This window comes from Phacochoerus africanus, chromosome 9 (assembly GCF_016906955.1).
Source record: "Phacochoerus africanus isolate WHEZ1 chromosome 9, ROS_Pafr_v1, whole genome shotgun sequence".
Taxonomy (NCBI): domain Eukaryota; kingdom Metazoa; phylum Chordata; class Mammalia; order Artiodactyla; family Suidae; genus Phacochoerus; species Phacochoerus africanus.
In genome coordinates, this window is record NC_062552.1 from 20,420,464 (window position 1) to 20,442,128 (window position 21,665).

The following is a 21,665-nucleotide window of genomic DNA, read 5'->3' on the forward strand; positions in this document are numbered from 1 at the left end:
GCCATTGTGAGGGGGAGAAGTATGCAAGGCTGAGACCTGTAGAGTGTTCAGAAAATCAATAGCTGGCTGAAAAGAGATTATGCGCATCACAGATCAGCCCAACAGCCCTACTTGCCCAGAGCTCTTCTCTCCACAGCCTTCAGGTTTATATTCAAGAAACCTCAGACTGGCAGCTTTTACAATAGAAGGTCTGAGCTGAAGAAAATCAATGAAATGAAAAAAAGAAATGACAGTGTCACATATATGGCTCTGAGGTTAGGTCCAGAAGCTTAAGTCCTGTGAGGTAGCTGAGAGGAAACTGAGTGGTCTCACCCAGCTTTGATTATCGAGGTTGAGAAATGTCCATTGAGCAAGACTGTCTTGTTATTCCTGTTACATGTGTCTGTTTCATTTCTAAAACCCTGTGACCCTTCTGTAGTTAACTGTAGTTAAGCATTCATTGCCCCATGAAGATGGCCCCACAATCAGTCCAACTCCAAGTGGCCCCTCACTAGTCCTTTATGCACTGAGGTGACAGCCAAGAGTTGAGAAGTCTGGTGAAAATTTCCACCCAAGGATCTGAATTTGCCCTAAAGACTAGATGAGTTTACCAAGACTTGGCCAATCTATTTTATTTTTCTTTCTTAAAGTATAGAGGCAACTCATACCTTTTCAATGAACAGATTTAGGAACTGGACTACTTTATTTATTTATTTTTTTAAATACTGTTTTCCCCTAGAGACTTTGGGGTATGCTAACTTTTAGAAACTCAACATTCTGAAAAAAGACATCAGGATCTGAGCTCTAAGTGATACATCAAGTGTGAAATCACTTTACTGTTGCTTTCATGGCTCTTTTTTTCTTTTTTTAATTGAGCAATGGACAGAGTCATAGCAACAAGGCATTAAAGATTTGGTTCCAAGGTTTAGCATCAAATGCTTTACTTAAGAAATGCAATCGGCTAAATGAATTCAAATTGATCCAAATAAGTACTGGCACAGTTGAAAGTTGTCTGGAACATGAACAATGAACAAGTCAAGGCAGAACATCCAATCAGAAGAGAAAGTTGAGGTCTGCAGACCTTGTCTCATCTAAACTTCTAATTAATGTTCTGTACAAGGAAGGAAACAATTAACAAAATCCAATTATGACATCTAATTACAAGGTGCTGCCAACACCTGGCAGGGGGAAGATTAGGTGTCTGAATAGAATGTTATTAGGTAATATTGAGCTTTTTAAAATGTAAGCTAATGCCTGTGGGAGATATTAAGCTCATGTACCTAATTAGAGCATGGAACATGAACTACTATAAAACAACAAATCGAAATCTGAGAAATGCAGCAGGCAAAGAGAATATCCTCATTCTCTACCCTGGACCTAGCTCTCATCCTTCCTGCCTGCATTAAAGCACTTGACTTCCTAGCTGCTTTTTCCCCAGCCCAAGCATTCTCCTGTCTGATCCAGGCCAATCTGAGACACATCTGGACTGTCTTGAAATCTCTTTTCAACTGTGTCTACCCTCATCCTATTAATGATCTCAGCCTTTCTCATGGTTTTAAATATCAGCTAAAGGTGACGACCTCCAATTTGTATCTCTGACTCACGGCACTTCTCTGAACTTCTTGTAAATACTTGGATGTGTGTCTCCACTAGGATGCTTAATATGCTTCTCAAACTCCTCATGTCCAAAATTGACATTCTGACCTGCCCCCACACACCTGCTCCATTAGTGATCATCCTCATTCCAGTGAATGAGGATGCCCTTCGGGTTGCCCCTTGGGTTGCCCCTCCTTCAGGACTTATTGAAAGTCTTATCTGTTCTCTCAGTCTTCAGCGATTTTGTAACACATTGTTCTGGTTCTTTTTCTCAGTGATCATAGAGATAATGCTGAGTCTTGGTTCAGATATTTCAGATATTCATTTTTGCCTCTCCCATTACGCCATAATGATAATTTGGTGTACCATCTTGATAATTTTTGAGACTCTCTCACAGTGCCTCACATGTTGTTAGACACGTGGTAATTATTCAACACATAATTGTTGGTTGATAATTTAGAAGGGGGTTCCAAATTCTTCTTGAGATTGTATATGGCAACAATTTCCAGTCTTTTTAAGCATGAGGCCCTCTTTTTAAGGAAAAAATAACTGATGAGTGATTTCCAAGAATTTCATTTAATTTAAAAAGTTGCCAAATAATGTATAGAATGTTGTTCTATTTGTCCAAAAAAAGTAAAAATAGACATATTAAAATGTTTGAAAAGTTTCTGGGGAGGATGCAGAGTACTGTGAGTGGTTGTTACCTTTACAAGAACAGGAAGAGAACTCTGTGCTCTTCACTCTGCTGAACTATTTGCATATTTTGACCTTGCATTACATCTCAAATTATCAATTAACAATTGCTTACAAAATTCACTGACTGCCTGTCCTACTACATGGCAGTAATTGTATTTTTTTTTTTTGGCAAGGGTGGGGGTGGGGGTGGGATGGTGAGCAAGTGACAGCTCATTTTATTCATAGTACTTGTATTTTAGATCTATGGTTTCTGGCAAGAAGTTAAACCAGTAATAGTTTTAAGCGAATTTGCATTTCATAATCACTATGGCATCTATAAAGATTTGAAAAATTAAGATAAACGTATTATTCAGTCTAAGGAGAATGCTAGGTAGCTCTATAGTGTCTGAGGGTTCTCTTGTCTAAGAAGGGGAACCACTGACTTACAGAATTTTAAGGAGTTTGTCAGTAAGTTATTGTGCTCCATTTCCACGAGACTTTATGGACTCAGAAGTGTGTGGACTGAGCATGAGTTCAACCTTGGAAAAGCAGTGGTAGAAACATGAGAACAGTGGTAAAGGGCCCTTCACATGCTTTCAAAAATCAGCCCTTCAGAATGGAATTCCATTCCCACTGCCACCACAAAAAGCTACCACAGCCCTCCAGGAGTGGACTGATGTCATGAGTAAGGGAAAATCCTAGGCCTATATTTCTTGTTTTATACTCTGAGGTAGGGAAAATGTAAAGGAAGAGACTATATGCATGTGAATCTAGTGAATGAAGTGAAAGTTGGTAACTTCAGAGTTGATTCCACTCAGTCATTTTTTCAATTTCTTTAAGAAAATTTATACCATTGAGGTCAAAGGGAAATTCACATAAATAGAGGGTTTTTTTGTTTGTTTGTTTGTTTTGCTTTCCTAGAGAAAGGAGGGCAATTAGAAAAGATAAATACCACATCTCTGGCATAATCTATGGCACCAGATGTTTTATTTCATAACCAAACATGAAGCAAACCAAATTAACCATGATATACCCAGACTCTAAAGCTAAAAGTCTGGTTTTATGGAAAACACTCCAGTGACAGATTTGCTTAGATTCAAATCTTGCTACTTTCTTAGGCAAAGTTATCTTTCCAATTTCTTGCATGTAGTTATTTCTTATAAGAGTGTAGTGATGGTTGAATGAAACAACATATAATGTGTTGGCCGCTCTACAAATATTCACTGTTATAGTTTTAAAAATTAAGAAGACATTATATCCCTTCCAAATTGCCAAACATTCAAAATTTGCCAAAGGTTACACTTCTGGAGGCAGACCTGTTTACAAACAACCTTTTTAATCCCTGAGATCATGAACTATTAGGTGTCTGCTCTTTCTTCCCACTCATAAACTGGTCATTTTCCAAGGCTTTTTCAAGTTTTGGGAGGAAGAAAATCCTGGTAAACTCGATAACTGAATTAGCAACCAGCTACTATTCTGCTGTTTCAAGATGGCTTCTTATGTGGGTTGCAATGAACTTACATATGAAACGGTGTTGTGTGTGGGTGTTACCCAATTTGGGTGGTAGCCATACAGCATCCCTTGAGGAGATGCTAACCATCAGTTGCTCAGGGGAGAAGTGCAAGGACTAGTGGATGAGATCCCTGGACCCCTAAGGACCCAGTTCTCCCACCAGCCACATGGGAACTTGCTCTTCAGGACTCTGTTTGCTGACTTAACCAGGAAAGTGCTTGGCATCACTCTTACTCCCCTTCACCTGCTTTGACAAAGCTGTGAAATCATTATTTAACTTTCGGAGCTAGATGGAATCTCGGTCCTAATTTGGTCAGAGGTTATCAGACTGTTGGGTTCCAAGAAACCTCTGAGTTCAGAAGCAACACTTTGGGAGTGAGGGGGTATTTGGAGGATTTGGCTCCAGTTAACACTCACCCACTACTTGTGCAGCTCCATTTCTTTGCTTTATACATTCAAGCACTGTGAAAAATTTCATTTGAAAATAGGGTTGATCTGATCAGGAAAGTTAAAATCATGGGTACAGTTATAGCTGAAGAAGCTGCACCCAGAGAGGTAATGACTTGCCTAAAGTGATGCAAAGTCTGATTTCTGGTCTGGCCAAGAAGCATGTCCCAAGCTTTCCTATTATACATATTTCTTGTAGTCACAGAGATCCTAGTCAACTAGAAGAGTAGACACAAGGGAGTTTGTATATTACTCATCCCCATGTATTTCTGACTCTGATTATTAAGTGAACCACATAGCCAGTTTTCTGATGGGTAGAAGCATAATTTATACGTTGGTGTTCAGTTCTTCACTGAGCCAATTTTGAGCAAAGGGCTTTCCCTGCTTTGAGTAAGTTTGCACAGCAGTGAAGATGGGCTCATGTCTTTCAAGGTGAGTTACTGTTTTGCTTAGAGACCTAGATAATGTGGCTTTCTAAGAATGAAACTCTTCAGATGATGGTGTCACAGAAGATAACTCATGGCTCACTCTTTAGCAAAGTCTATCAGCCTCAGACTTTAACTGGATATAGTTAATGTTTAAAGGACACAAGTGGATGTGCAGTAGGTCCAGATGTGTAAAAATATAACCTGTTGTACACATTTGTGATGCCAAGATTTGGGGAGAATGGGCTTTCAAATTCATTTCAAATATTAAAAATAAATGATTTAGAGAGTGAGGAAGGATGAAGGACTATGTTTTTAATGTACAAATCTTTGGGATATATCCTCAGATGATCTCATTGCTTCTTTTTTCCCTGTATAGCCTTCCTCGTATAGATATATTTAGAGATATCCTGTACCACCAAAGTGTTGCAAAGTCAAAACTTAATTGTTGTCCTACTACAACTTATATATATAAAGAAATGTGTCTCCTCTATCTTGCCTAAAGCAATCTGGTCTTCCCAATTTTAACTTTTAATCCTATCTTGTTTAAAGTTTAGTCTGATCTAGTAAATTTTTAAACTTTTTTTTTAGGACCACACCTGTGGCATATGGAAGTTCCCAGGCTAGGGGTCCAATTGGAGCTGTAGCCTCCGACCTACACCACAGCTATAGCAACGCCAGATCTGATCTGTGTCTGTGACTTACACCATAGTTCACAGCAATGCCAGATCCTTAACCACTAAGCGAGGCCTGGGATCGAACCCAGGTCCTCATGGATACTAGTTGGATTTGTTACTGCTGAGCTACAATGGGAACTCCCTAGTTTGAGCTAGTAAATTTAAATAACCTCTTTGAATAAGGCTAAGTCTCTCTATGAAAGGTAAAGCTCAGCATCTTAGGTTTCTCAGTCATCTGGATCCAACCCATATCCTTCTTCAAAAATGGTTCATAAGGAGAGAAGAGTGGCCCCTAGGGTCTCATGGTGAAGGGGAGGAGTGAGGTCCTTGGGCACAATGCTCTGGTTTCCAGGGTGATGCCCCTTGACCACACAGTTGCTACTACCTTGCTGACATTCACAGTTGAAGCCATCCTTTAACTCTTGATGGATGCATACCACTGATTCTCTGCCACAACCTCCTGAGGCTGACTCAGTGATCCACCCTCATCCTCTTTTACAGCACCATCTCTCACATAGCTGGTCCCATGGAAGGTCCACTGGTCCTTGACTCAGCATCCAAATCCTTGGGTGCTTAGGGTATCCTGGGAAAACTAAGCCACAGAGATGCTTTCCACTCAGTGTTGTCCTTCTTTAGCTAGTGCTCTTCTCCCTCCATGGGAAAAATGTTTCTTCTATTCTCTATAGGGAGTCCTCTATGGTTTGAGTCCGCCTCAGACGAATATATAATCAGAAGAGCAAAATAGAAAAGCCCTTCAACAACTTTCAAAATGAATTCCCATTACAAGTATTTCTTACAATCCTTTTCCCTTCTGCATTCCAGATGAAGATCTTTGACAAAAATAAAGATGGCCGGTTGGATCTTAATGATTTGGCCAGGTGAGTAGCATGGCCATGGTGATATAGATCCAGAAACACGTTTCAAGGGATTTAATGACAGCACACTTTTTTTTTTTTTGAAAAGCAGAGATCAAAGTCTCACCTGAAGTCTTAAAGAATAGGCGAGTCTTTGGGCATATCAGATCGCTTTGTTAAGATCAAAAAGCACTTCTCTCCATAAAAGCACAATGAGCAAAAATTTCAAAATATTTTATAAATGGATCCTGGGCTAGCCCTGCCTTCAAAGGCCAGACATTCAGGGTTCCATAACAAAAAAAAAAAAAAGTCCTGAATCCAATTCACTGGTTCTGGGAATATTGAATTGTTAGTTTAGCTTGGAGGACGACTGAGCCAGTATCTAGCTGCACCATGCGGTCTTTGAGTGTTGGCATATCCTGTGGGGCACCAAGTACCTAAAGGCTAGAAGTAGAGGAAGAGAGGATGACAGCAGAAGTGGTCCAGTATCTGCAAAAATGCTAACTATGAATCTGGTATTGTGATACATGATGGGTGGGTCAGCATGTTTTGTTGAGGCTGGCTGACCCCCAACCATTTTGTCCACAAAAAGTAAGAAGTGATCTGGGCAGATAGAGAGTTGAAATCATTGGATCAAGAACACATGGATATAACCCTTATGGGGAGCAACTATACTACCAGGTGCCTCAGGGTCAGGCTGGATGGCGACTGTATACTGGACATGGAAACAGAGCACTAGCCATGGCCATTCTATCAGTGTGATAAACAAAAAGCCACCTCACAGATCCACAAACATCCCACAGTATAGCTATCAAGTCAGTAGGGACTATGTCTTAATCTCTTAAATAGCTTCTCACACAGTGGAGTGCTATGTACATTGGAGGATTCAGCAAAGAAAACGAAGAAAGAGTTAAAGCATTATTGAACAGAGACGTGAAGCAACAAAAGTTACTACAGTATTTCAAAGCCAATTTCATATGGTATTTGAAAATGATAACTGGGGTAGGCAGAATAAAAGGGGTTCATATCCTAATTCTGAGGACCAGCAAATATTTTATGTTTCATGGCAAGGATGATAAAGGTTGCAGATAGAATTAAAATTGTTAATTAGTAGACTTTAAAATGAAGGTTATTCTGGAGTTCCTGGATGGGTTTAATGTGATAACAAGGATCTTTATATGTGGAAGAAGGAAACAAAATATTAGAATCACAGAGAAATTTGAAGATATTATATTACTGGCTTTGAAATAGAGGAAGGGGCCATAGGCCAAAGAATGCAGGTGGCTTCCACAAGCTGAAAAAAACAAGGAAAAATATTCTTGCCTAGAGCCCTCATAAGGATTACAGCCCTGTCAATACCTTGAAACATCAGTGAAATCCATTCCAGCCTTCTGAGTTCCGGTATTGTAAGGTACTAATTTGTGTTGATTTAAGCCACTAGGTTTGCAGTAATTTGTTACAGTAGCAATAAGAAACCAATTCAAGGTCTTAAAACATTTATACATGGGGATCTTCTCTCTCTATCCCCAATTCTTAAATGTAGCCCAACTATTCCACATACAAGCACCTCTCAAGTATATGTTCTCTGACTGGTGACATAATCTCAACTGCTTGGTGTCAACAAATAGATGAGGACAGTATTCCTTGCAGACTCTCAGGACATTCTACCCTCTATTGGCTCAAGTTAATTCTCTCTACGCTGGGCATTCAGAGGAGCAAAACTTTTCAAGTTGCTAAAGGACATTTTTCCTACCTTCCTCTATATATACACCCATGATTATGAATTCAGTATAAATACAATTCTTTAAACTTTTGAAACTGAGTATATTCCACTGAAGTACAATTTTAATTATGCAGAAGAGAGAAATATATAGTTTTGAGTGCAACTCATATATTATATAATTTATCCTTTAAAAAGTGTACCATTTAGCATATTTTATTTGTAAAGTATTTCAACCATCATCATTACCCAAATCCAGAACATTTTCGCTATGCCAGAAAGATACCTCATAACCATTAAGAGTCATTCCTCCCTTCTCCTGCCAGCCCCTGGCAACACTAATCAACTTTCTATTCCTATATATTTGCTTATTCTGGACATTTTCTATAAATGGAATCATAATATTTTGTGTCTGACTCTTTCATTTAGCATAATGTTTTCAAGGATAATCCATACTTTATCCCTTTATAGCTGAATTATATTTCATTGCACATATATACTATTTTGTTTATAGTTGATGACCACATGGGTTATTCCTAATCTTAAATTATTAAAAAGTATGTGGCTATGGCCAACTATATACATGTTTTTATGTGAACATATGTATTTGATTCTCTTGGTTATACACTTAGGAGTGGAATTTTAGGTTCATATGGTAATTTTTTGCTTAATTTTCTGAGAAACAATTTTTCAAAACATCTACACCATTTTACATTCCCAACATATTTTCATGGAATATGTACATCTTCTTTGGTGAAATGACCATTAAGATCCTTTGCCTATTTTAAAATTGAGTTAATTTTCCTTTTATTATTGAGTTGTAGATGCTTTTTACATATTCTGGATACTAGATTGTAATCAGATATATGATTAGCAAACATTTTCTCCTTATTCTGTAGGTTGTTCTTTTCCTTTTCTGATTATATCCTTTGAAGAGCAAATGTTTTTGATTTTAATTAAGTCCAGTTTATCTAATTTTGTCTAATTTTGTTTTGGTTTCTCATGTAGTGGGTCTCATATCTAGGAAACCACTGCCAAAATCTAAACTCCTGCAGATTCACCATTGCATTTTTTTTCTAAGGGCTTTACAGTTTTAGTTTTTACTTTTAGGTCTTTGATATCTTCTCTAAGTTTTATATATGGTATGAGGTAGGAATCCATGTGGCTATCCATTTGTCACAACACTGTGTTCTTGTGAAAAGACTGCTCTTTCTCCACTGAATGGTCTTGGCACCCTTGTCAAAAATTAATTGACCATAAATGTATGAATCTATTCCATTGGTCTATCCTTACAATAGTGCCACATACCTTGTATAAAACTGCACCTTGTCTTGATAACTGTGGCTTTGTAGTAAGACTTTAAATAGGGAAGGGTTTCAAAGATTTTTTTTTTCAAGGTAGTTATGGCTATTCTGAGACCTCTGCACTTCCACATGAATTGTGGATCAGGTTATCAATTTCTGCAGAAAATGTAAATGAGACTATTACAGGAATTGTGTTGAATCTGTAGATTAATTTGAGAAATGTTGCCATCTTAATAGTATTAAATCTTCTAATTCAAGATCATTGGATGTCCTTCAATTTACCTAGGTCTTTGATTTTTTTCAACATTGTTTTATAGCTTTTAGTCTATAAGTCTTAGGCCTCTTTTGTCATATTTCTTCCTAAGTATTTAATTCTTTTTGATACTGTTGGAAGCAGAATGATATTCTTAATTTCTTTTTTGGATTGGCCATTACTAATATATAGAAATACAACTGAACTTTGCATATTGATCTTATACCTGCTGAACTTGTTTATTAGCTCTAATAGTTTTTGGTGGCTTCCTTAAGATTTCTTTTTATTGAAGTATAATTGTCATGTAACACCATATTAGTTTCAGATATACAATATAATGACTTGATATATGTATGTATTGTACAGTAATATATAAGATAATGTCATCTGCAAATAGAGGTACTTTTACTTCTTTCCATTCTGTCAATCTCTGCTTTTAGTGAAGTATTTAATCCATGTTAATTTAATGTAATTACTGATAAGTTAGGAGTTTTGTCTTCCATTTTGCTTTTTGTTTTCCCAGTGCTTTATGTCTTTTTGTTCCTCTTTTCTTCTATTACTGTCTCCTTTATGTAGAATAGATATTTTCTAGTGTACTATTTTCATTCCCTTGTTATTTCTTTTGTTATATATATTAAAAGTTACTTCTTAGTGGTTGAGTGATTACAACTAACATCTTAGTTTTTATCAATCTAATTTGGATTAATACCAAATCAATTTCAATATTATACAAAAACTTTGCATCCATACAGTTACAACCCTTCCCCTCCTTTGTGCTGTTACCATTACACAAATTACATCAACATAGATTTTTATTATTGACTTATGCAGTTGCTTAAGTCAGATAGGAAAAAGTTAAAAATAAAAATACATTTATATTATATAGTATATTTAAATTTACATATGTCGTTACCTCTATTAGTGTTCTTTATTTCCTCTTGTGGACTCAAGATACTGTCTAATGTTTTTTCATTTCAGCCAGAAGAACTCCTTTTGGTATTTCTTATAGGTCACATTTGTTGTTGATAATTATTTTTTGTTTAGTGACTCTTTTGAACTAATTCTGTAAAGTCTGTATTGTCATCATGTGGAAATCCTAAGTCTCTGCTTGGTTACCTTAATGGTTAGTTAATGATTAGACAGAGATTTTCTTAAATGCCTAAGAACCATAAGTCTCCCAGTCTAAGGGGCTCTGTGTCCCTCTTGGGACACATCTTCAACATTCAGCCATGCAGTTTGTAACTCTGCCTCACCCTTTGCTTCCTGCTTGCACAGAGAGTGAAGATAAGTCAGAGGTGAGAACTTAGGACCTTCTCAGGTCTTTTCTGAGCATGCTTACAACCTTGGGCATGAATGTAGCCTTATGCATATGTGTGACTGTCTAGATTCTCAAAAATATAAAAGGGATTTATAAAAGCCCCTATGGATATCTCATTCCCCAGTGTTTAAGTTTTTTGATTAATCTGTGGTTTACCCAAGCTTTACCACTTTGGTCAGCTGTCATCCTAAACAATCACCACTAATTGTTTTTCCACTGGGTAGGTTCAAAATCAGGTCAAATAAAGACATCCTTGACAGTGGGGCCTTCTAGGGAACCATCAAAAAGGTCAAATAATGGCAGTTTGATGGGAATTAGGCTGTGAAAGAGCTCCTAGCCTGTTCTGCCCACCATAGCAGCTGCTCGGCTGCTGATTTTCTCCAGGACTGTGAACTCTTGGTTTTCAAGGATATCATGGAGCTGGGAAGATCAGAGGGATGAAGCAAGTTAAAAAGCCACAAAGTCCACTGTTCTTACCAAGATTTAGTCATTTTTCCAAAGTAAAACCCATTCAGATTTCTCTAAGTATTTGATTCATTTCCAAAGTTCTGGAAAAGTTATTCTTTTTTTTAAAGCCAGTTTTCTTGTTACTTTTATGGAGGATAGAATTTTCTTTAAGTCCTCATTCTGCCAATTTTCATCAAGATGAATTTTTAAATATCTCTCTATGGTGACTAGCAATCCCTGTTAAAGTCTTCCCTTTCTTGGTTTTAATAATGTATAAATTCCCGTTTTTCAAGCAACTATCCTATTCTTCAGAATAACTTGGAAACTGCCACCCTTTTGTCACAGCAGTTGTAAATTTACTTGTAACTGAGAACTTATAGGTCATTATGTGGATTATATTTTTTTTTCCCGTTTAGAATTCTGGCTCTTCAGGAAAATTTCCTTCTCCAATTTAAAATGGATGTAAGTAGTGACATTTCTCTAGATGGGTTTCCTTCATGTTTCTCTATGGATTTGAGAGGGAGGGAAAAAAAACATCCAATTGTCTTGCCTTTAATTCATCTAGAGACTGACAAGGCTCAGTGTTGGAATCAAGGGACTAAGGGTTGTTGACTCAAAGTTTATAAAATTGTCTAAGACCCAGGAATAACTGTACAATGAGAGTTTCACATTGCTGATTTATATGCTGGTTTTTTTTTTTCCCCCATATACAGGCTTGTTCCACTGAAGAAAGAAAGAGGGACTTTGAGAAAATCTTTGCTCACTATGATGTTGTAAGTCCACCTTTTCCATATACTGTGTTGGCCATCTTTAGACAAAAAGCTTGTTTAGTCCCTAAGTGGGTCATCCTACCCATAGGCCCTAAACTTATATGATGATTAACAATCACATATGTTAACGTATCCTCAGCTTCTCTATGAAACTTCTGGGAACTAAGTAATAATAGACATAGGAGTACTTATGGTTGAGAAGACAATAAAATCACAATTTTGTTTTCTTTTTGGATCCAAACTAAAAGAAAGTTTCTCCTTCCTGGTCTCTATGATAGTATGCTCAAAACAAAAGCAAACGATCATATAAAAAATGCACCAAACCTAAAGAAATGGGGGCAAAGTCAAACATATTTGGCATAAAATCTACTTTGCTTCTAAGACTATTATTTGGTCCTTCTTTAGAAGGGAAAGAATAATAATTCTAAAGAACAAAGTATGACAAAGAGACAATTTCTTGAGGACAAGGAAGGATAATGCAAGGAGGAAGATGAACAGGAAGGTGAGAAAGGTCCTAACAGATCCTGAAACTAATCAGATTGTGCATCTGTGAGTCATTCTGAGCAGAAAAGAACATCACCTGGAAGAGGCAGTGTAGCAAGGTGTTGAAGTGTATAGACTCTGTGACCAATTACCTGGGTTTGAATGGTGGCTCATTAACCACGTGACCTTGGGCAAATTCCTTATCCTCCCTGTGCCTCCTTTTCCTCATCTGTAAAATTAGGGTGATGAGGATAATGGCATTATCGGCCCCATGGGGTTGTTATATGAAAATTAAGTGAATTCATATTTTTAAAGCTCTTAGAGGAGTTCCTGGCATGTAGCAAGGACTCTTTTAGTGTCTGGTAAAAACATTAAGGGAATGGATTTTAAAATGATGTGTTAAATGTTCAAGATTAAGGAAGTTCCCGCCGTGGTTCAGTGGAAATGAATCTGACTAGCATCCATGAGGATACAAGTTTGATCCCTGGCCTTGCTCAGTGGGTTAAGGATCCAGTGCTGTTGTAAGCTGTGGTATAGGTTGCAGATGCAGCTCGGATCCCACGTTGCTGTGGCTGTGGTGTGGGAACCTCAATATGCCACAGATGCGGCACTCAAAAGACAAAAAAAAAAAAAAAGGTTCAGGCTTAAATAAATAGAAAGGTTTTACATATGAACCACATATATGCTCACTAATCTAATATGCTCCCTCAATCTAGTCTCTTTTTACTTAAAGTGTGTTTTAGTAATCATTAAATCATTGCTATATCATAAAGCAAAATTTAAAAATGTTAACCTGCCTTTCAAAGGATCAACATGATGAGCAATTAACACTAGTCTGAACTGAGTCTTGAATTTTGAAAATGTGTATTCCACAAATGAAAACATGCATTAGGAAAGGAAAACTGCAGTAATTCAATCAAAGCAGCATTTAAAAATCTAATGACTGTGGGATTGGGGTCCCTCCATTAGTGGGCAGTGGAGGTGAACCTGGAACCCAGATCTAGCACTTCTCCATTGAAGTTTACCCCGAAATCAAGAATTCATAAATTAACTTAAACCTCGTTTCTTGGAGAACAGGTGCCATGATTACCTTCCTATTTGTGGAGAAGATTTACTATGCACACCAAGAAGGCAGAAACTCAACAGAGGACTTTTTCTAAGCCAACTTTTCATAGTGGTGTGAAGTACAGTGGAACTCTCCTGTAATTCCAGATCATTCTCCCACTAGTTGAAAAAAAAGCGCTTTATAGCTTGGTATAAAAAGTCAGTATATATATATATGTTATATTAATATTATTTGTAAGAGCCAAGGGATAAAAACTACTGCTTCCCATTTGGTTACATGAAGGGGGGGCATTATTTACAATGAATTCTTTTAATTTCTATGGTACAGTCACATCCTACAACAGAGAACATAAGTTGAAACATGCCATTTCTGAACTTGGATTGCAGTCACAAAAGAATACTGATTTGGTGTACTTGTGTAATTTATTCTTTAAGTTTTCTGACTTTAGAAAATATTTGGTTGATTGGATCTTTGCCTTTCAGAGTAAAACTGGAGCTCTAGAAGGCCCAGAAGTGGATGGGTTTGTCAAAGACATGATGGAGCTTGTCCAGGTGAGTTCACGGGGCTGTGTAGATTACCCCCATCATGGATTGGGGCTTGTCAGTTTGATGGATTCCATTGTTTATTTGGAGAAATCTGTGGGACCAAAGATTAATGCTGGAGAAAAAAAAATCTAAGGATGTAGTCTATTTAACAAACTTTAGTTGGGTTTCACAAAAGCTTAATCTTTCTTCTCTCTTAAGGCTATTTGCAGTTTCAGTTTTAGGGAAGCCCCCATAGGAGATTGTTGTTACTATCATTAAAAGGTCATCTATTTTACCAAAGGAGCACAATATCACTGTATATCTTACTGTTTTATTCTTCAATTACCTAAAGTCTTTCTCTTGGTTATTAGAATAAAACTTTTAATTTCATGCAATAAATCCCATACTTGGGATTCTTTTTTTTCAGCCAAAGGCTGCTCTAGTACTTGGCCTATTTTATCTATCAAGGTTGGGACTGATGCAATTTAGATTATATCTACATCACAGAGCTGTTTCATGTAGGGTAAATAATGTTTTAAAAAGCAGTCTCCTTTGAGCTCTTGACGAACTGTATTGACTGGCTGCATGATCCAGTTAAGATACTTTCCAATTCCCAACTGTGTAGACATTGAATTTACTAGTCTCATACCTTTAGGGATTTCTTTTGAGGTTTGTATAGGACATAATGATTGTGTCCTGATTGTCCCAGATGGTAAAAAAATATATGACAACAAATTATTAACTGCTTTGGGGGTCTCAGATCTCTTCGAAAATCTGATTAAAACCATGGAGTTTTGCAGCAGAAAAATGCCCAAATACTATTTTTTTGCATAAATCTCTAGAAAGTTTACATACTGCAGTTAAGCTGGCATGGAACAAAATTTTCTGATGTCGAATCAGGATGACTCCCAAGTCTTATTAGTCCCATTCCAGCTGGCCCCTTGTCTCTGCTTTGTCCCCTTCATGCGCTGCTCCTGTTGGAGATATCCCCACCATTTGTGCAGCCATATGAGTTGCTGGGTGCTGGTGGTTACATTGATTGCTAAAGGAAAATCCCATTTCACTCATTATCTATTTAATGCCAGGATGGCTTCTGTAATAGAAAGTGAGCAATTACCTATGGGACATTAAAGTTGCACAGCAGAGGCCTTGCCTCACTGGAGTTTTAATTTGCTTTTGCTAGAATAAATGGGGAACCTGTTTTTCAGAGCTGTGTGGCCTCCTCTGTGCAATGGAATCAGGACCCCTGACTGCCTGAGTGTAGAGTCTAGGGGCTTCAGATCCTTATAGACACTTCCAATTGTCTTTCAATTGCCTTTGGGTTTGGCAGTGGCTTCCAAAGTTTCATGGAAGGTGATGGAAGTAAAACCTAACCAGCAACAAAGTAGAGAAGACATTTTTAAAGAGAAAATTTAAAGGAAGGGGAAAATTAGACCATCTAAAAACATGACTTGGGAGTTCTCCTTGTGGCTCAGCAGTAACGAACCCGACACAAATCATGAGGACACAGGTTTGATCCCTGGCCTCACTCAGTAAGTTAAGGATCTGGCGTTGCTGTGAGCTGTGGTGTAGGTTGCAGACACAGCTCTGATCTGGTGTTGCTGTAGCTGTGACATAGGCTGGCAGCTGCAGCTTTGATTTTATCCCTATCCTGGGAATTTCCATATGTAGCAGGTGCGGCCGTTAAAAAAATATTAAATAAAAACATGAGTTGGAAGCAGAAGTCTGCATCACTCTTTGATGAATTTGCATTACCTCTTGAGAAATCAGAAGACCCCCATCACTTTTGTCCTTGTTCCTCTCTTTCTGTGGTACTACTGGGGCAAAAAAAAAGGTACTTCTTGATGTAAGTTCCAGATAGGTTGAGACAGCTGGTTTTTAAGGATTGGGTCAGACTGTGGTCAGTAGTACAAAGGCAGTTTATAGGAGGCTGATCTGTTGAGCTAAAAAATATGTACAAAGTAGTTAGTTATTAATGTTCTCCCCTGAAGCCAGATGACTTATTTATTGGAGCTTTCCTGGCTTTCCAGATTGCTTAAAAAAATACTCACCATACAATTTGAAAGATGTGGTCAAACATGACCATTGGGTCATTGAGAACTTGACATAGAGACCATTGAGAATCTGACATTTCTCAGTTTCATAAACTAGAGCCATCTCCTGTGACTTTTTAATTTTCATTTTATAAGAAAGAGCCATAGGAAAAGTAAACAAACCGATATCTGGAATGTATTTTAAGAACAACCATTAGAACATGCCATGGGGTCAACAGGGAGCTGTTTCATTTTCTAAGCATTCAGTCCTGGTCAGGATCCCTGATGCTTGCAATAATAACCATGAAGTAAGCTTATTTACAGACTTTTAATTCTTGTACAATCATGTATGATGCATGTGTTGAATTTGTATTAACAAAATTACTTGGTTACCAAAATGCCCTTTTCTTTAACCTCTGGAAAATGGTACCCACGGCTACCTTTGATATCAAGTTCTTAAAGGAGCAAGCACAATAATTTCTGCACAAGAGTCTTTAAAGAGCCTGTAGCTCACTTAGCACAGCAAGAAAATCAACACAGGAGTTGAACTAGAAAGTAGAAAGGCAAGACATTCAAGAGTCCCAGCACCCACAAAGGAAAAGTAGAAATTTGAACAATAATGTTGGAAGCCAAATAGATGGGACACTAGAGATGACCAGGACATCTGCCTGGGGATGATGAGAATTCCTCACCCCAGGCCTCCCAAAAGTTTATTCTTTTCCCTACTAGATACTCCATCTGCTTTCCTCTGTTGTGATAAGAAGGTGGTTGGTAAGAAGGAACAATACTTAACCTAAAGGATTGAATCAAATATATGCTCCTCCAAAAAGCTATTAGCCCTTAGCACACATTTTATCATTTCTTTTTGATTTTCAAATGGTAAAATGAATCATACAGCACAGAGAAGTTTGGATGTAAAGAAAAAAAACCATAATCTCTATCTTTATTGGGTCTTTCCTGGCTTTCCAGAAAGACCTAATATTAACTAACTCAAATAGACCTAATATTAACTAACTTCATTCCTATGTATGTTTTGCATATAGTTGAGATCATACTGAACAAGCATTTCCCAAGAGCAGCCATTGTTTTAGTGACTATTTCACCTGTGGTTAGATCATATTTTACCTAAAAATTTCCTTATAGCTAGTAATTTAGATTGTTTCCTATGTTTGTGGTTCAAATAGTAGTACCTTTGTGTATAAATTTTTGTTTTTGGCTATAGCTTAGGAATAGAATTAAGTTAAGGGTTTCCACACTTTAAAATGCCTGGTAACCATCATCAAAGTTTTGCAAACTTTTGGAGAAAGAACAGTGTAAGCTTCCCTATTTCCTTCTTCAAAGTCCCCATCATCCTACCTTTTCTCCCTTTACTTCTCAGAAGGCTATGACTACATTTTTTGACCCAGGTTTGCCTATCAAGGAAGAAAGCTTCCTGGTGTGTGTGTGTGTGTGTGTGTGTGTGTGTGTGTATTCCCTCAAGGAAGAAAGCTTCCTGGTGTGTGTGTGTGTGTGTGTGTGTGTGTGTATTCCCTCATTAGAATATAAGTGCCTTAATGTGCTGCCATTCTTTGGGGGATAAATAACTTTAAAAAAAAAAGACAATGGGTGGCACAGAGAAGGCATTGTATCTCAATGAGTGATTATCTAACAAAAGAATGTTGGGGGCTGTGGGAACTTGTGATGGGAAGGCCGTCTGAAGACTGAAGAGGTTCTTCCTGTGGCTCCTTACATGGCAGCACAGTCACCTGTGTGCTACTGTGTACACCTCTCTCTAGTAGACTCCCCAGTACCTGATCAGGCATTTCTTTTGGCTGAGCACAGTGGTCCTGAAAGAATGCCAATGTAACCCTTTGTTTTCTTTATAAAATATGCAATGGTGAGTGATAACTAGAAGAAGCATAGGACAGAACTGGCACTGGATATGGCATTTATTATCATTATTTCTTCTAGACAAGCAGAGACTTGCTAATGGGGACCTGGCTGAGGTCTTAGGCAGTAATATATTGGTCTCTACTTGTCACCTTGGTGTTTTCAGACATCAGTATGGACAATATATGTTATAATAGAGTGGAGACAGAGAACATATTATAATTTTGCACAGAGAATTATGTTCTGGTTAATTAATATTCTGATTGGCAGAGAGTTCTTATAAGTGCATTACAATAGATTGCACTGACTACCCTCTAGTGATCAGAATGTGGTACAGGGCCTCAGAGTCCTAATGATGACTTTAGGAGATATGGCCCATGGAGGTTCTCAGGCTAGGGGTAGAATCAGAGTTGTATCTGCTGGCCACCCCACAGCCACTGCAACGCCAGAGCTGAGCTGCATCTGTGACCTACATCACAATTCATAGCAATGCCAGATCCTAAACCCACTGAGCAAGGCCAGAGATCAAACCCACAACCTCATGGTTCCTGGTCGGGTCAACTGCTGAGCCATGAAGAGAACTCCTAGGATGGAGATTTGAAGGTGTGCTGATAAACAGACCAGCTTTCATTACTTTAGAAGAGTTAGAATTGGATGGAATGTACAGGAAAGGGAGGGCATATGACAAAAGCTTGAAAACTACTTTTGGAGACAGTGTGCTCATTAATTTCATAGATATAATTGAACACTTACTATAAGCAAGCACTGAGGAACATATCCAGTCCCAGAGGTCCCCCTTGTTTCCAGGATTTTTCCAGGACTCAAGAGGGGCAGATAAGGATTTTTCAGCCACTTATCTCAGACTCACTCTAATACTTTCCCATGAAATGGGTACGGAAAAAAAAAAAAGCACTTTTACACGAAAGGCTATGATACAGTGTAGTGATGAAGAGATGTGCCCTGGGGCTTGACTGCCTGTGTTGTATCTTGGTTCTGACATGTACTAGCTGTGTGACAATAGGAAGATTAATTGACTTCTCTAGGCTTTAGTTTCCTCATCTGTAAATTAAAGGTAATAGTAGATTCAACCTCTTAGAGTTGTTCTGTAGATTAGAATTAATATACGTAGATCAGGAACCTACATGCATTTATATCGGCCACTTGTTGTGAAAATGGAGGCCCTCAGTGGTTTCAGATGATTTGTCTTCTGTGATCCACGCATTTTTGAGCAGTGGCATTCAGTTCTCCTGTCTCCAAGTGAGTTGTTGAGCATTAAAAACTAACTCAAAAGGTCCAAAGAAACTTCCTTTATATACATCCACACTCATACCCACAGCTGCCTCCCCAACACACACATCAAAAATATTTCTACTCACTTAAAGGAAATAATTCCTTTGCAGGAAACAAATTAGGAAAAAAAAAAAAAAAGCTTAGAATTGCTTGAATGAAGTAACTACATTGGCAAATTAATTTATGCTAGTGTGTAAATGACTACCACCTGAGTCTTTTCTAAAAGTGAGCGTTTGCTAAGAGACTCCTGGGGCAGGGTGCCACTTGTTGCAGAAAGATGTAGCAAAAGTGTTGAAGTTATTGAAAACCAGTGTTCCTGTTGTGTAACTATACAACTCTATACAACTATAGAGTGAGCTTCTAATTAATACAGAGCCACAGAGTAAGTTTGCTGTTTTCAGGACCTCTAGGCCACATTTCCTTCAGCCACATCCATACCTGCTTGGCACTGACACCCAGGGAGCTACCCTCTAGAGCCTAGCAAAGAGAACCTATTGACAATGTGTTATATTTTAGCCTCTTAATAATCCAGTCACTCAGGGCTTCTCGACAGAGGAGTGAAGTTGGCCAAGTTTAGCTTCTGGCCCCAGATTCTTTCACCTCCTGATATCTCCCAGAATCCTGCCTCACTTTGGTGTTTATTCTTCTCGCTCTGCCATCTGACCCCCAGTTCCTGCTGTTCTCTCCCTTCCGTTCCCTCTGTTAAAACCTGCTATCAGGGGAAGATTTGGTGTCTGTCATTTACCCTGTGGGACAGTGCAAATTAGCTTGTCTTATGGCTGTCTCGTTGAAGAATGAAGGATTTTGTTTCCTATTGCAGGTTTTTCTACACCTTTCTTTAGCAGTAAGGAAGCCTTGGGGAAGGGTGAGTGATGGAGAATCCTTCGGAGAGCTCCTGAGATCAAACCCTGCAGACAGCTGCCTCTATGACTCTAACCAGCCCACTAATCAATGGGTTTGGAAATCTTATTATTTGAGTTTTCCCTTCTCTCTGGACATGGACTTATGAATTTGTTTAGATTTAGGGCAGCCGTTTCTCTGGGAGAACAGTGTGACCTGGCGAAATGCTCCCTTAGTTGGAGACAGAAGCCCTGGGATCCAATATGCTACTGTAACTTCCTAGCTTGCCAAGATGTTTCCATTCTCTCTGAGACCCCCCCACCCCGTCCTAATCTGTAAACAATGCGTGATCATTTACTTTCCAAATGGTGAGGATTAAATCAAATAACCTAGGGAGAATCCCTTAATTCCAGCATTGCTCACTTTTGCAGGTCTTGGAGTTTAGAATCTTTTCCTAGCTGACATGCATCACATTTCCTTCTTAGAAATATTCCTTGGAATAAATCTGATATCCCTAGATCAACAACATAATGCTTTAGTTAGATTTGCATTCACTGTAACCCTTTTAAAACCAGAGACATAGAAACCTCCCACGGGGAGATAAAACACGTGTCTTCCTTTTGGCAGCAAGACAGAATTTTTGCGACAATCCTCTGCCCTAAATCAAAGTACTTTTACTGCGGTTTTGAAAAAGGCAGGTTTTTTATGAGAGCTACAGAGAAATGATGTGGGAGAGACATCCTTTTGTTTGAAGGGACACACTGAGAAATGGACCTGGCAGACACTTATCCTTGACAACATGTGGAGGGATAAGGAGACAGAACAACCTCTGGGTGGCCTGTCTTCAGGGAGACTCTCTCAGAAGGCCAGGTGTCCCCTAATGGGAACAGATACAGAAGGGAGGGAGGGAGGGAGGCATTAAAGGGTGGGACCACCATTGCCTGTCTACTGACATATTATTTTTTTGTTATCCTCAGCCCAGCATCAGTGGGGTGGACCTTGATAAGTTCCGGGAGATTCTCTTGCGTCACTGCGATGTGAACAAGGATGGAAAAATTCAGAAGTCTGAGCTGGCTTTGTGCCTTGGCCTGAAAATCAACCCGTAATGAAAATCAACCCATAACCCCCAGAATCCTTTGCCTTTTGCTCTTAGTTGTTTCTGAGCCCCTTCTGGTAAAAGTTTTTCTGTGCTTTGCTCTTGGGGACACAGTGGGTCAACTTTCTAACAAATGATGTGGTTTTCTTGGGCAAGAGGAGGGACCCGAGGGCCTTTTTTTCATGGCATGGTGTTTTCCTGCTTTTAATGGAAGCCCCCCACGCAAGGTCTGTGTTATTTGCCCCTTGACCCTGGACTTTCCTGTCCCCTCCAAAGACTCATCTGACCCCGAAGATCTCGACTTGTCCTCCCCCAGTCACTGGGAAGGCGGGGGCAGCCAAATCCATCCATCTGTGCTTCTCTTGTGGGCTTTCTGCTGAATGCCATGTGACACTGTGGTAGTCCCATGACTTCTACAAATAGATTGTGAAGTGGAAATAAACCTGCCGCTGGAAACAAAGATGCACTGGTAACTGTTTCTCTGTTG

At 38.6% G+C, this 21,665-nt stretch overlaps 1 protein-coding gene across 2 annotated transcripts in view; it reads left to right on the plus strand.

The window, feature by feature from the left end:
• Positions 1–21,638, plus strand: part of SCGN (secretagogin, EF-hand calcium binding protein) — a 41,875-nt gene extending 20,237 nt beyond the window's left edge. For both annotated transcript variants that reach the window (XM_047797235.1, XM_047797236.1), the window contains exons 7-11: positions 6,134–6,189; positions 11,624–11,669; positions 11,921–11,980; positions 14,009–14,077; positions 21,060–21,638. In XM_047797235.1, coding sequence (XP_047653191.1) covers positions 6,134–6,189; positions 11,624–11,669; positions 11,921–11,980; positions 14,009–14,077; positions 21,060–21,188 — 360 coding nt within the window. In that variant the 3' untranslated portion in view covers positions 21,189–21,638. The remainder of the gene's footprint in view (positions 1–6,133; positions 6,190–11,623; positions 11,670–11,920; positions 11,981–14,008; positions 14,078–21,059) is intronic.
• Positions 21,639–21,665: the final 27 nt, after the last annotated feature.